Here is a 16,290-nt window from a genome sequence, read left to right as displayed (position 1 = left end):
TAGGACATGAAGAAAGAAGAGAACACCTCTCTGTTTCTAACAGAACGCCTCCTTGTTTCTCTCACTAAGATTAGAGTTCATTTGCCATTTTGATTTTACCAGAGAAAGAAGCAGAAGAAGGAAGATGATACCGACTTCAACGTCAAGAATGAAAAAAGTCCCCTTTGCCCATAAACAATGCCTCTGATGGGTTCTATTCTTTCTCTAATTTTTTTAAGGTAAATTAGATCTGTTATATGCTTTCATTTTTTTCAATTTGGTTCTAGATTTGGATTCAAAAATTAGGGCTAAGGAAATCAGGTTTTAATATGTGACTATTCTTTTTTTAATTTTTTTGGTAATATATTTTTTTTCAATTCTTCTATTTTGGAATTAAATCATTCAAATTCTGATATGTGAATATTTTATTAGATATTTTTAGTAATGGGTTTGTTTAAATTCGTCTCTTTTGGTTGTAAAACATTCAATTTCTTTCTCTGCGGAGATGAAGTGGAATCTTTCTTCAATCTGGAGTCTCTAATTTCATCAAAGCAAAGGTACCAAATTTTTTTTCCTAATATCCTCCTAACTTTACCTCTCTTACATGTTCTGTTATTTGTAAGGGGGATTGAAATTGTGGGATTTTGAAATCTGAAAATATATTGTTATTTTGTAGATTTTAGACGATATTTTTTTAAAAGATACTTTTAAGTCATGATTTTGTTATTTTTGATGTTGGGTTTTTCTCGATTTTGCAAGTTTTAAATTCTTAAATCTGAAAGAATGATGTCCTTTGTATAAAATTGATACTTTGTATGTTATGGTAGAGAATAATTTTCTCAGAGATTTACTTATCAAAAAAAGATAATTTTCTCAGAGATGGTATGATTTACGTTAGGGTATTTGGTTGGATTTAGGCATTTGGGTTAGATTTGGTTTTGATTCAGGTATTTGGGTTAGAAAATTAGAATTTGTTTAGTATTTGTTTTTGTTTTGGATATTAGGAATTGAATTGGTTTTGGGGCTGTTTTGTAACTAAGTTTACAATCTACATAGTGAGGGGACGAAAGAATTCAAAGTGTGGCCAATGTTGCCAATCATATCTTCTTTGTAGGATACCACTTCTCTGTCTACAATAATATGTCACTAAACATGTATTTATACTTTTATGTCTTTCTTATAAGAGTTAATTTGTACTTTTTCCTCTTTATTTATAGGACATCTATTGGATGTTTCTTTACATATATCTTTTTTTTTTAATTTTTTTTTTTAAATAGAGTTGCTTAAGTGTATATTGCCATGATCAACAGAAAGATTAATTAATCTTTCAGATGACTCTTGGAAGTAGTGAGTCCAACTCTTAATATTTGTGTTTCTCCTCAAGAAATCTAAACATGTGCGTATTCTCAAGGATTGATTCATTTATCTACAACTTTGCCCAATTTTGAAACTCACAGATATATGACAAAAATAAGGAGTGTTCGGTGATAGACGATTTTATACAGTTCTTGACAATTTTTTTTTTTTTTTTAAGTTCCATTGATGTAAGGTTGAATTGTATCAACCATCTGGATGGCTTTATTCCATGTTAAATTTGCTTGTATTTTAGCAATTAGTAACCCTGTATTTAGGTGGGAATCATGTAAGGGTAGTGAACGAGAGAGTGTGAAGAAATGCTTAAGATTGTGTAAGGATGCAAAGACTCGTGGCTGGAACTCGCAGGTGACTCGCGACTGGCAAGCCGTCAAAGCTGGCACACGTGTGAAGCATGCAGGGGAGCTGAAGAGTCATGCTAACTGTTGCACTACAGGACAAAAGTCCCAGGCTGGCCAGGCCATTAGCTTGCGGCTTGAACTCGCGACTCAGCCCAGTTGCGAGGCCAAGTTGGACCACCCTATTTAGGAAAAACTGACTCTTCACATTCCTTTCTCACCCTACTATATATAGACCCTTATACCCACGAAATATAGAGAGCTTCCAGAGAGAATTTTGAGAGAGAAACCCTAGAGAAAAACAAGATTGATTCATCCACAATCTTCACATAGAGACTCTTCAAATTCCTCTACTCTCCTCCTCTCCATTGCTAAATTCTTGAGAGGTACATTACCAAAACATTTTCTCACCATACCCATATCTGTGAGAAGGCTATTTGGTGTTTGGGAAGTAGTTAAGAAGGGACCAATTTCATATTGGTAGATGCTATGGTTAAGTAGCGGAATTCGGTAAGCTAAAGAAGAAATAGGTTCGGCTGAATCTCGTTGGAGTAGGAGCTTGGAGGGCTTAGGTACATTGGGTAGATTAGGCTTGGAGGGTCTTTTGCTGTTCATATATCCTAACTACATTTTTTAGTGGATTATTTACCGCTTGGAGGGCGGTGAAGAGGTTTTACACCGAGGGCTTCGATTTTCTCTTCGATAACACATCGTGTGTTGTCCTTGTATTTGCATCTCTCTTCCCTTAATCTTTGCCATTTAATTTCTGTTGTGGATGTGATTTCATTTGGTTTAGATTGTTTATCAATTATGTATTAAGCTTATGTTCATATTCCGCACATTAATTGTTTGATATTAAGCTTAAATTGGTAATTTGTATATTGGGTGTCTAATCGTTCAAGGTGTTTCATACACTTATTGAACTTTCAATTGGTATCAGAGCGGGTTCACTTATATTGGTTTCATTACCTTAGTGTGATCTCAATCTTTAAATGCTCCACCATATTTTGATGGTAGCAACTATGCCTTTTGGAAGGTGAGGATGAGAGCATTTTTGTGTTCTATAGATGAGGCTATTTGGGATGCTGTTGAAATAGATTGGACAAAGCTAGAGGCAGCCAAATCCACTTGGGATAAGGCAGCCCTCGCAGCGTCAAATGCTAATAGCAAAGCACTTAACGCAATTTTTTATCGTGTGTCCACAGATGAGTTCCATCGGATTTCTCCTATCACCGTTGCCAAGGAAGCATGGCAGATTTTGGAGACCACTTATGAGGGTACAAAGAAAGTAAAGAACACAAAGCTACAAATGCTGACTACCCGGTTTGAGGAGCTTAGGATGAGTGAGGATGAGTCCTTTGACTCTTTCTATAGTAAGCTAAATGAAGTGTTCATAGGCAAGTTTAACTTAGGAGAGAAAATGGAGGACTCGAAATTTGTAAGAAAAATTCTTCGCTCATTGTTAGAGAGCTTCCGTGCAAAGGTGACTGCAATTGAGGAGAGCAAAGACCTTGATGAAATCAAAGTCCAAGAGCTGATTGGTTCTCTTCGAACATATGAACTTTCATTACCAAATCAAAGAAAGAGCAAATCACTGGCTTTTAAGATGATAAATGAAAGGGTAGAAGGTCATGGTTCATCGGATGAGGATGTAGTAGAAAAGGATATTGCCTACCTTGCAAAGAATTTTCGCAAATTTCTAAAGTTCAAGAACAGTGAGAAATTTGGTGATAAAGGGAAATTCATGAGTTCCGGAAAGGAGAAGAAGGACTTCAAAAAGAGAGAAAGGAAGGAGTCCCAATCTACTCAAGGAGTCATTTGTTTTTAGTGTAATGGACAAGACCATTTCAAAAAGGAATGTCCTAATTACCTGAGATCGAAGGGCAAGGTGTATGCCACCACTCTCAGTGACTCAAATTCCTCCACCTCTGATTCGGAGGATAGTTGTGATGAAGAAGGGAATTTCTCAACATTCATGACTGTTGCTCATGTTGAGTCTTCGAAGGACTTGAATTTGCTTGTAGAAGAGCTTGGGGAGCATAGTGATGAGGAATTCATGGGAATTGTAGAAGAATCAGATGCTGAAGAAGATGAAGATACAGCTGGTCTTAAAGAGAACTACAATTCTCTACTTGAGAAGTTAGGAGAATATGCAAGGGTGACCAAGGTAGCTGTGAAAAAGATGAAGAAAGCTGAGGAGGACTATAGAAGTCTCCTAGTGAGATATAAGGAAGCCAAGTGTGAGATAGAGATGCTAAATGGCGAACTAACCGAAGCTTACACCAAGGTGAAATTCCTTGAGCTTGAGGTGGTTCAAGCAAATACCAAGGTAGAGCGAGTCTCCACAAAGAAGCTTGATGATGTCCTTTCCTCTCAAAAGACCTTCTCCGACAAAACTGGATTAGGATATACTAGAGAAAGTAGTTCAGCTATGAACATCTCTAAAGAAGTGAAGTTTGTGAAGGCCAAAAAGCTGGTTGTAGTTGCCCCTACTGTTGAAAAGGCAAATGTTGAGAAGAAGAAGAATATGACTGACCAGCGGGTGTTGAACAAGCCTCGTAAACAATCTGTGGTCAGGTTTGAAGCCAGAACAAAATCTCTTCCACGATCGCAAAGAGGTTCTAGAATGAACCATGTGTGTCATCACTGCGGACTTCAAGGGCACACTCGACCCAATTGTCATAAGCTGAGAGCATTGAGGAATGCAAGTGATCAAAGGTCAAGAAGGCCAAGAAATGACAAGAGGACTTGGGAAGTTAAGCCATCAAGAGATCGAAATGGTGATCCCGGAATGATGGACGTGATGAACATGATTAGTACATTCACCAACTACTTGAAAAGTTTCACTAGAAGGTTTGAAAGTCCTAACTCTCGTACCCAATCCTATAAGGATATCACCCCAAATGCACGTGAGTTGGTTATGAAGGGTACTCATGCATAAGCATTACAACATGTCCATGCATTAATACTTCCTATGTTGTGTGACTGTTGGTTTGTTTATGGATTATGTGAATTGAAAATTGTTTTTTTTTTTCTCTCAATCATTTAAAATATTTTTACATTGTTGTTTTTTATCAATCTTTTCCTTCTTGTGTGTCAAAAATCCAAAAACTACATAAAAAGTAGAAAATCCAAAAAGTTTGATCGACATTGTTGAGTTTTGTCTCAAAATATGTTTTCTCTTGTACCTTTGTACAAATGGCTTTGTGCATCTACGAGCATAGCTTGTTCCCTATGCACTCATATCATTATGGGAGAATTTTTGAAATCTATGTGACTGTTGTAAATAGATCTTCAACCTTGTCATGAATGATTAGTGAATGGTTTTGTTGATCTTGAGACATGCATAGACTTGTGTATATATATCTTCCAACTCTTTATTTTATTGTTTTTGCTAAAAGAGCTCACCAAAAGTAAATCTCCAAATGAAAAGAGATATTGAGCTGCAAAAGCTTGTCACACATACTAGTATTTGACTAGGAAAAAGGAAAAGCGACCAAAAATTAAAATTGTATGATGCCCAAAAAGCCAAGGCTAACTCATCAAAGTGAAATATCAAAAATTTTAGGCATCAATCTCACAATGAGATGTATTGATTCAAAAAGATCAAATGATATGTTAAACATGGAGCCAAATGAAAAGTTTCAAAGATATTGTATTCAAGTTTTTGTAGGAGGTCATATATGCATATTTCTATAATTGAGATGGGTCACATCATCTAGTGCTAGTTGTGTATGCCTTGATTTAATTGACCATTGAAGCTTCACATTAGACTAAGGACTATCTCATTTTTGATATTCACATACAACACACATGTCTATGTTCAATGAATGCCATATTCATTCGTGTGATTGTACTTGTTTAAATGTGTTTTCACATGCTCAATCTTTGTTGATCAATCACAAAAAGATTTTTGAGTGTTTTAGTTTTTTTTGGAAAGTACTTTGCTTTTACAAAAAATTGTCAAAAATTCAAAAATTGTGTTGCCCTGTTCTGGCGACTCAGTTGCGGGTAGAACCAGTCGCATGCCCTAGTCGCGAGTCCATAACAAAGATTTTTCGTGACTCATTGGTGACTCATTGGCAGGTAAATGCTTCAATCGCAAAAAAAGACTTAGAATTTTTTTTCAAAAATTTGGAGTTTTATGCTTTTCGCAGCTCAAGTTGGGGCCTTGTTCGCGGATGGAAGGTCTAGTCACGAGGGGTACACAGAGATTTTAGCGGCTCAGTTTGCGATTCTCTCACAAGTGGAACTTCCAGTCGCGAAAAAAACTTAGAAAATTTTTCAAAAGTTTTCTTCCAAGTGTTCTAGCAGCTGGCCCTGGCGACTAGAACGCGACTTGATTCAATCGCGAAAATTGCATGTTTTGCACAAAATTGGTCAGTTTTAAACCTTTTCAGTTATCCCTCAAACATTTCTGATGGTTCATCTTCTTCCTTACCTGAAACACTCTCAAACTCACCGTGTCACTCTCGAACAAACCTCCATTTTTGCTTCATTTCTTCTCCAAATCTTCAAGAAAAAGGTATGGGTTTTCTCTTTCTCACTACATATTTCATGTTTTGAGCTTTGTTTTCTTGGATTTGTGAATCATTATTGAGTTTTGTGATATCTGTGGTTTCATTTATGGGCTGGGTTCATGTTTGTTGAGTTTGGGTGTTTGGGCTTGGTTGATCTTGTTTCTAGGATGCTAAATATGGTTACTTTCATGTTTCATTTCACTATTAAGTTGTAAACTAATCTATGATGGTTGGTAAATCTCATACCTATGTTTATTGGTCACATTGTCATATGATATTTTTGTTGTTGTGTGATATACTCTGTTTGTGAGTTTTTTTGGTTCAATATGGTTGAGTTCTGATTGTTGGGTTATAATGTTTAAACTTTTAGTTGCTATAGTTTCTTGCTATCATGAATGCTGCTTCTGCCTTGAGGATAATGTCTGCTCTGTGCTGGTTTGATCATATGATAGTCATTAAGATATGTCTCATTGACATGTATTTTTTTGTTAAATGTGGTATACACTACTTCAATACAACTAAGTATTGGTTGTTGAAGTTTGTGCTTGGGAATGTGCCCTAGAGTGTTTTTGTTTAAGTTGTTGTGTTGATAGGTTGTTCTATACCTTTTTTATTTGAGCTTTCTCATTCAACACCTAACTCTGAACTATGTCTAGATTGAGTGTGTTGGTGCAATTTTTTTTGTCAATAACATGTTACTAATGTTCTAAGTGTCTAACTATTGTGCTTTGTATTATGGCCTTTTCTGCTTGTTTACAGATGACACCCTTTCCTACAAAGAAAAAGACTCCTGCTAAGAAAGCTAACAAAAGGTTGAAAATGGACCATAACCTATTTAGGTCTGTTCAACACTTTGAGAGGTATAGAGATTCTTTCTTGAGGGGAACCATAATTCAGGAAAGGTTTGTTGACTTAGGGGATTTGAAGGACACCTTCATTCCAAGTTATTTTGAGGGCAGAGGATGGGATAAATTGTTGAGTGACCTACCTGCTGTTTGTGAGCCTTTAATCAAAGAATTCTATGCAAATGCTGTGATAAGGGAGGATGAGTTGAGCTGTTGGGTTAGAAGAAAGGAATTCACCATAGATGCCCATGACATAGATGAGGTGCTAGGGCTTGAAGGCTTAGACGACTTTGACTTCACCAACTACAAGGACAAGATGCTATCTATAGAAACTGTCCAAACTCGTATTGGTGCACAAAGAGAAGGGAGATGCCTCAACACTACAGCATTTCCAGCTGACATGAGGTGCCTAACCACCATCATGATGTTCAACTTGTACCATGTGAGGAAGCTAACTACAATCAACAATGCTAGAGCTATCTTCCTCATGGAACTTAAGGAGAAAACCTTCATTGACATCAGCTCTCACATCTTTGACACTATTGTGGATGATACTAAAACCACCTCTAGGCCTAAGCTGATCTTTCCTAGCCTTCTTATGAGGCTTTTCAGAGCAAAAGGTGTTGAAATCCCTCAAGATATCAGCCCCATGCCTACACCTTCAGCCATCAACAAGCTAACCATCATCAGGATACAAGTCCGTCTTCCAGGTGATGAAGAGGTAGGTGATCAAGGTGAAGGTGACCAAATGGAGACTGAGACAGTGACTGCAGGACAAACTTCAACACCCAGAAGCTAAGGCAAGAGGAGCAGAGCTTCAACCTCATCAGAGGTACCTCCTGATGCATTCCAGATCATCCTGGAGAGGATTGATGGACTCAGAGAGGTCCAGAATGAGCATACTGACAGGATGGCAGCAATTTAGGATTAGCTTAACATACTTTCAGCCAAGTTTGAAAGCATCAACACCTAGCAGTGACCTTTTGGCCATTTCGGTCAAAAAGGGGGAGAATTTTTAAAGGGCAGCTCTTGAGGGGGAGTGTCATTTTGAGGGGGAGCATGTTATAAACAGTGTTTTTTAGTTTATGCTTCAGTTTTACTTTTTGTTTCTTATGGTATTATAGTTTATGGGTTTGATATGTTAAAACACTTTGGTTATTGTTTTGGTTTAAAACTCATGGATCTGTTTTACTTTTAAAACACTTATGATACTTTGGTTTGTTAATATTTAAAGTTATTCAGTATATATATATATATATATATATATTTTTTTTTTTTTGTGTTTGTGTTTGTGCCCATGTTACTTTTGTAAGCTTTTAGGGTTTGTTTCCATGATTTGTAGGCTTTTATGGTTTCTATCATGCTTATGCAACCTTTATGTTTTGTTGTCTAGTACTTCTAGCTAAATGTTATGCATTTTCTTTAAGTATTCTCACTCTTGTGCCCTAGTAAGATTTTGTTCCTAGATGCATATACTTTATGTATTGTGCATTGGTTGAGTGTTGGGCATGCAAGTGATTTGCATTGAGCTTATTGGCTTATATGTCCGGATTTTCATTCCAAGTGTGAATGAGTATTGTGGTCATTATTTTATTGTGATTGCCTATTTGGTCAAGCCTTGGTTTATTTCTCATTCCATTTTGCTTGATCGCATTGTGCTTGCCTCATATGCAATTACAAGTTTTTCTACATACAATGATCATACTGTGTTGTTGTGTTTCAAGAGATTCTTTTTCATATGATTCAAGAGCTTATCAGATTCTAGAGTTAGGTGTGAGTGAGTTTTGTTCAGTTGTTCCCAACTCATATGTTAAGTCTAGAATTTGTTTTAGGGTTTTGTCATGGAATAGCCAAAGGGAGAGATTGTAAGGTTGAATTGTATCAACCATCTTGTTGGCTTTATTCCATCTCAAATTTGCTTGTATTTTAGCAATTAGTAACCCTATATTTAGGTGGGAATCATGTAAGGGTAGTGAGTGAAAGAGTGTGAAGAATTGCTTAAGATTGTGCAAGGATGCAGAGACTCGGGGCTGGAACTTACGGGTGACTCACGACTGGCAATCCGCCAAAGCTGGCACACATGTGAAGCATGCAGGGGAGCTAAAGAGTCATGCCAGCTGTTGCACTACAGGACAAAAGTCCTAGGCTAGCCAAGCCGTTAGCTCGCGGCTTGAACTCGCAACTCAGCCTAGTCACAAGGCCAAGTCGCCAGACCACCCTATTTGGGAAAAACTAACTCTTCACATTCCTTTCTCACCCTACTATATATAGACCCTTATACCCACGGAATGTAGAGAGCTTCCAGAGAGAATCTTGAGAAAGAAACCCTAGAGAAAAACAAGATTGATTCATCCACAATCTTCACATAGAGACTCTTCAAATTCCTCTACTCTCTTCCTCTCCATTGTTAAATCCTTGAGAGGTACATTACCAAAACCTTTTCTCACCATACCCATATCTGTGAGAAGGCCATTTGGTGTTTGGGAAGCAGTTAAGAAGGGACCAATTTCATATTGGTAGATGCTATGGTCAAGTAGCGGAATCTGGTAAGCTAAAGAAGAAATAGGTTTGGTTGAACCTTGTTGGAGTAGGAGCTTGGAGGGCTTAGGTACATTGGGTAGATTAGGTTTGGAGGGTCTTCTACTATTCATGTATCCCAACTACATTTTTTAGTGGATTATTTACCGCCTGGAGAGCGGCGGAAAGGTTTTACGCCGAGGGCTTCGATTTCCTCTTCGATAACACATTGTGTGTTGTCCTTGTATTTGCATCTCTCTTCCCTTAATCTTTGCCATTTAATTTCTGTTGTGGATGTGATTTTATTTGGTTTAGATTGTTTATCAATTCTGTATTAAGCTTATGTTCATATTTCGCACATTAATTGTTTGATATTAAGCTTGAATTGGTAATTTGTATATTGGGGGTCTAATCATTCAAGGTGTTTCATACACTTATTGAACTTTCAATTGACACTTATAATAGGATGAAAAATGAAATAGTTGGGTATATTTCTAATCAATTAGCTATAGGAAAGCAAATTTGATTAATTCTTTCCAGTTTAGTGGTATCATCTTAATATCTTTTAGTTAATTTTTTATTTATAGTTTGTGAAATTTCTATTGTTAAAGATCTATGTGGTAGTAGTATGTTTGGTTTATTGCTTTAGCATGAACCTGCAATTCTTTCATATGACTTTTAATTTTACTCCCATTGCTTCAACCTTTCCCTGTAATTAAGGCTGTGATGACATGTAAGAAAAATTGCCCACTTAAAAACCTGCCACGCTTACAATTTGAAAGTTACAAAATACCGCACGTTGCACCATTTGAGGCTTTAAGTTTTAACTGTTTATTGTGCAACTTATATAGTTTAAAAAAGAAAACACAGATTAAAAGAAAACGAGAGAGAGAATGAGTCTATTAGGCACAGAGAGTGGAGAGAGAAAAAAACTGAGAAATCTGCCTCCAACTGCGTCAAGCGACAATTCAGACCTCTTCCATCATCAAACCCATTCCCTCCACTAGTATAGTCTCTGTTTTTTGGTTTTTTACTTTTACTTTTATTTATTTATTTATTTATTTTTAATTTGGGGTTAAATCTAATTTAGGTTGGGGTATTTTGACTAGATTGGATTGCATTAAGTTTTTTGGCTTAATTTGGTTTTTGAATAAGGAATTTGGGTTAAGAATGGTTTTTAATATCCGTTATTTGTGTTGGATTTGGTTTTCCTTTTGGAAAATTGGGTTCAATTTGTTTTGAGTATATATCTCTACACTTTATAATTTTGTTTCCCATGTAGAAGCATTGTTATCAAGTTTTTCCAGTAGATACTTCTGTGTATTAGATTTTTTCCCCATATAGTTCACATATCACAGTGATTGTGTCAATTTTATTTTTAAATTGTATTTCGCTGGTATACACATGTAATGTAGAATGAGGTTGGCCATATTTGATCAATAGTGCTTGGATTGTAGACTTTGCATCTGAATTGGATTTTCGTTCCTATTTATTGATAACAAATGAAAAAAAAATACATATAAAACAACCTTGAAATCCAAATATAGAGGAAACAAGAAGCTGAAAACAAAAAGAACAAGAATACAGTAGAAAAGTACAGGCCAATAGGTACACGCAGAGAAATTCAGAGCAACAAGGTATGCAGATTGCAAAAAATGCAGACCAACAGGTGCAAAGAAATACAGACCATGGCAAATATTTTTTAGATGTCAAATATTTGAGCTTCAAGTCCCAATATTTATTTATTTCAAATATTTGTTTAATGATGTGCTCCACCTGTTTAATGATGTTCAAAGGCATGGTTGTTAACAACTTTGGACCTACAAGATTTAGAGATGAAGCAAGAAGTCATTAAGCAAGGAATAAAGTATTTGAAAGATTTTAATAGGTAGAACTTCTTTTGTATTTTAATCAATTATTATTTTTGAACAAGTGCATTTCTCTATTTCTATTAATTATATGTGAAGGGGCAAAATTTACGCAATGGACTTTCACGACGTTGGGCCTGACGGATCCGAGCCCATGGGCCGGTAACGGTAGAGCCCAGCGGCCTAGAGCCGTTCCATACTCTTGGCGCGCACGTGTGGTCTCCAAGGAAACTAGAAACCTAGCACAAGGAACATTCCGGAAGATACGCACGTTAATACCCTCTACAAGGAAATGTCTTGTCTATCACGTTTGGGATTACTCAAGGGGATTCCCATAAGGAAAAGACTTTTAGTCCAAGGAGGAGAAGCTGACTTTCTTCTACTATAAAAGCTTCAATACTCTCGCGAATCAAGGTACGCATAATTTACCCTCTCTAGCACTCTAGAGTTCAGAACAATTCTAACTTGACCGTCGGAAGGTATTTGGTCAACACCACACCGGTGCCCACGGCGAGATCACTTCTTTCTTCCTGCAGGTTGTTAGCTAGAGCAAGCGTGGATTGTGCTACTCACTGGTGATATTACGGCTTCATCAGTTGGCGCCGTCTGTGGGAAGCCGCAAAAAGTTTAAGCCAGATCATCGCCTCCCGGACATAAGAGTTGCATGGTACTCACTCGCTCGATGGCTACCACCAACAACGCTCAAGAAGACGATCCACTGAGATCTACTGCATTAGAAAGGTAGGTCCAGACTCTCATGACAGCAGTAGAACGACTCACAAAGTAGAACCACGATCTGGAGGAGTAGCTACGACAAAGGGATGTAGGACCCAACTTTCAGGAGCAAAACCAGGAAGGTAATAGTGCCGAGCGCGGGGAGCAGGAGAAGCCTGAGAGCAGCAATGCCCCAAGCCGACCAGAGCGGCAAAACGTGAGCCTTCCGTCTCTCATGGATTTTGCCCCCCCACCTATCATCGCCGAGATGCAGGCGATGAAGGAGCAGATGGAGGTCATGATGAACGCCCTCAAGGGGCGAGTATCTTCTGATCTCGACGATTTAGTGAACAGAACCGACTCACCATTCACCGCGTCTGTCAACTCATTCCCCCTGCCAGAAAAGTTCCGGATGCCGCAGATCGAAAGTTACGACGGGGTCAAGGATCCACTCGATCATCTAGAGACCTTCAAGACCCTGATGCACCTTCAGGGCGTACCAGACGAGATCATGTGCAGGGCGTTCCCGACCACGCTGAAAGGGCCTGCAAGGGTCTGGTTCAGTAGGTTGACACCAAAATCCATCAATACTTTCAAGGAGTTGAGCGCCCTGTTCACCTCACACTTCATAGGCGGACATCGATACAAAAAGTCCACCGCTTGCTTAATGAACATCAACCAACGAGAAGACGAGACGCTGCGAGCCTACATAACTCGTTTCAACAAAGAAGCCCTTTCGATTGACAAAGCTGACGATAAAATACTCGTAGCCGCGTTCACTAGCGAGCTACGGAAGGGTAAGTTCTTGTTTTCCTTATACAAGAATGACCCAAAAACCATGACGGACGTTCTCTACAGGGCTACCAAATACATGAATGTAGAAGATGCGCTGCTTGCCCGCGAGGAAAGGCCTAAGAAGAGGGAAAGGCAGGAAGACACAAGACAAGACAGGAGGCAAAAGGTCGCTAAAACCGGGAATCAACGTGATGAAAAGCGCTCCAGATCCCCCACTAGAAGGTTCACCAATTTCACCCCGTTAACCGCCCCAATCGACCAAGTATTGATGCAAATCAAAGATGAAAGAGCATTGACCTTCCCTGGAAAGTTGAAGGGAGACCCCAACAAAAGACCGAGAGACAAGTATTGTCGCTTTCACCGGGACCACGGGCACGACACAGCTAACTGCTATGACCTGAAGCAGCAGATTGAGGCCCTAATCTGGTAGGGGAAACTACAGAGGTTCGTCAGCAGGGAAAGAACTGATACACTGGAAGAACAGGCTCCACGAAGGGAGAACGACCGCCCTAGACCACCTATAGGAGACATACGAATGATCGTAGGGGGCACAGCTGCAGCCAGATCTTCCAAAAAAGCCCGCAAAACCTACCTCAGGATGGTCCATAGTGTCCAACTCACAGGATCCGTACCAAAGATGTCGCGAATAAATAATCCCGTCATAAACTTTTCAGAGGATGACGCTCGGAGACTTCATCATCCTCATGACGACACGCTAGTAGTCAGCCTGCAGATTGGGGATTATAATATGCACCGGGTCCTCGTCGACAATGGCAGCTTAGCAGACATCCTGTACTATCCAACATTCCAGCAGATGAGGATTGACAAGGAATGATTGTCCCCAACGTACGCCCCACTTGTAGGATTTGGAGGTACGAAGGTCTTCCCTTTGGGCGCAATAACGCTAGCTGTGACGGCGGGTGACTATCCTTAGCAGATCACTAAGGAGATAACGTTTCTCGTAGTTGACTACTCGTCCGCTTACAACGCCATCCTCGGGCGACCCACTCTCAATTCCTGGAAGGCGGTAACCTCAACATACCACCTAATGATCAAATTCCCGACGGAATATGGGGTAGGAGAACTGCGGGGGAATCAAGTAGCAGCACGAGAATGCTATATCGCCATGTTAGAGATGGAGGATCAGCAGCAGATGATGTGCATCGGGAATCAGCGAGCATTAGCAGAGCCGGTTGAAGAGCTAGAAGAAGTAAGACTTGACAACACACGGCCTGAACGAACGACTAAGATTGGCACACTAACCAATTGGCCTGTCTGCCAGACGATCACAACTTTCCTAAGAAATAACCAAGACGTTTTCACCTGGAATCATGAAGACATGCCGGGAATTGACCCATCGGTCATGGTCCACAAGTTGAATGTGTCGCCCTCCTTTCCTCCAGTCCGACAAAAGAAACGAGTCTTCACCCAGGAGCGAGATAAGGCCATAGCCGAGGAAGTTCGGAAGTTACTGGAGGCAGGTTTCATCCAGGAAGTATATTATCCTGACTGGTTGGCGAATGTCATTATGGTTGAAAAAGCCAACGGAAGCTGGAGGATGTGTGTAGACTTCATAGACCTCAACAAGGCTTGTCTCAAAGACAGCTACCCACTCCCACGGATAGATACCCTTGTGGATTCGACTGCAAGACACCAGCTCCTCAGCTTCATGGACGCTTTCTCTTGCTACAACCAGATCAGGATGGATGAATCTGATCAGGAGAAGACCTCTTTTGTCACAAGCCAGGGATTATTCTACTACAAGGTGATGCCTTTTGGACTCAAAAATGCTGGAGCAACATACCAAAGGCTAATGAACAAGAAGTTTGCACATCAGATTGGCAGGAACGTTCAGGTTTATGTTGACGACATGTTGGTTAAAAGCATGCACGAAGAAGATCACCTAGACGACCTCAGAGAAACATTCGATACGCTTCGATCGTTCAACATGAAGCTGAATCCGAACAAGTGTGCGTTCGAAGTAACGGCGGGAAAATTCTTGGGTTACATGGTATCCCAAAGAGGAATAGAGGTCAACCCGGAGAAGGTACGGGCGATAATGGAGTTGGAACCACCAAGGACGGTCAAGGAGGTCCAAAGTCTAAATGTAAAGATCGTAGCACTAAACAGGTTCGTCTCAAGGGCAACGGATAGGTGTTTGCCATTCTTCCGCACTCTGAGAAAGTCATTTGAGTGGACTGATGAATGCCGAACGGCTTTCAACGACTTAAAGGCGTATCTCTCGTCTCCACCACTGCTCAGTCCGTCCATACACGGAGAGGAACTCTACCTTTATTTGGTAGTCTCAAGTGCTGCAGTAAGCGCAGCCTTGGTAAGGGAGGAGGACGAGATACAAAAACCCGTCTACTTTACCAGCCGTGCACTCCGTGGAGTAGAAGAGAGGTACCCTAAGATGGAGAAGTTGGCTTTCGCGTTAGTAATCGCTGCGCGGAGACTTAAGCCATACTTCCAGGCGCATACAATGATTGTCTTAACGGACAAGCCGCTGAGAAAAGCCATGAATAGCCCAGAAGCAGTAGGAAGGATGGCCTTGTGGGCAATAGAGCTAAGCGAATTCGACATCCAGTACCGCCCGCGGACGGCCATAAAAGGACAGGCAGTAGCTGACTTCATCGCTTGAGTTCACACTCGGTGGGGACCAGTTGGTAGAAGAGAAGGAATAATGGAGTATCCACACAGACGGATCCTCAAACAGATGAGCCGGAGTAGTGATTAAAACTCCGCAGGGGGACACGATACAGTGCATGATCCGACTGGATTTCCCAATAACCAACAACGAGGCAAAGTATGAAGCCCTGGTCGCGGGGCTAGATCTTGCAAGGGCCGCGGGAGTAAAAAACATAATTGTCCACTACGATTCACAAGTGGTAACAAGTCAGATCAGTGGCAACTACGAGTGCAAGAACGATAGAATGAAGAGATATCTGGAAGAAGTGAGGTACCGAATCAACAACCTCGAAGTCGAATTCATTCAGGTCCCAAGAGAAGAGAACGAATGGGCTGACCAACTAGCAAAAGCTACATCAGCCAAATTCATGCTGGTTCCCGAACAGGTATTATCATTCGTCCAAATATCTTCACTTATCGATGACGGGACAAATATGCAAGTGGTGAACTCTGAACATAACTGGACCACGCCATTGATCTCCTACCTAAGGGACGGGGTGTTACCAGAGGAAAAGAGCGCCGCAAGGAAGCTGAAGGTCCAGGCGTCACGATTCGTGCTGATAAAGGATGTCCTATATAAAAGGGGTTTCTCTCGACCGTACCTAAGGTGTTTGTGCCAAGAAGAAGCAGACTATGTGATGAGAGAAGTACA

At 40.0% G+C, this 16,290-nt stretch overlaps 1 protein-coding gene across 1 annotated transcript; it reads left to right on the top strand.

The window, feature by feature from the left end:
• Positions 1 to 12,444: 12,444 nt before the first annotated feature.
• LOC126719625 (uncharacterized) lies at positions 12,445 to 13,380 on the top strand. Its single transcript, XM_050422157.1, has one exon. The coding sequence runs from the start codon at positions 12,445 to 12,447 to the stop codon at positions 13,378 to 13,380; it is 936 nt and encodes a 311-aa protein (XP_050278114.1).
• The last annotated feature ends 2,910 nt before the right edge of the window (positions 13,381 to 16,290 follow it).

The sequence above is a fragment of the Quercus robur genome, chromosome 3 (genome assembly GCF_932294415.1).
Source record: "Quercus robur chromosome 3, dhQueRobu3.1, whole genome shotgun sequence".
NCBI lineage: Eukaryota > Viridiplantae > Streptophyta > Magnoliopsida > Fagales > Fagaceae > Quercus > Quercus robur.
Note: the sequence above shows the minus strand (reverse complement) of the source record. Positions and strands in the feature narration are given on the sequence as shown.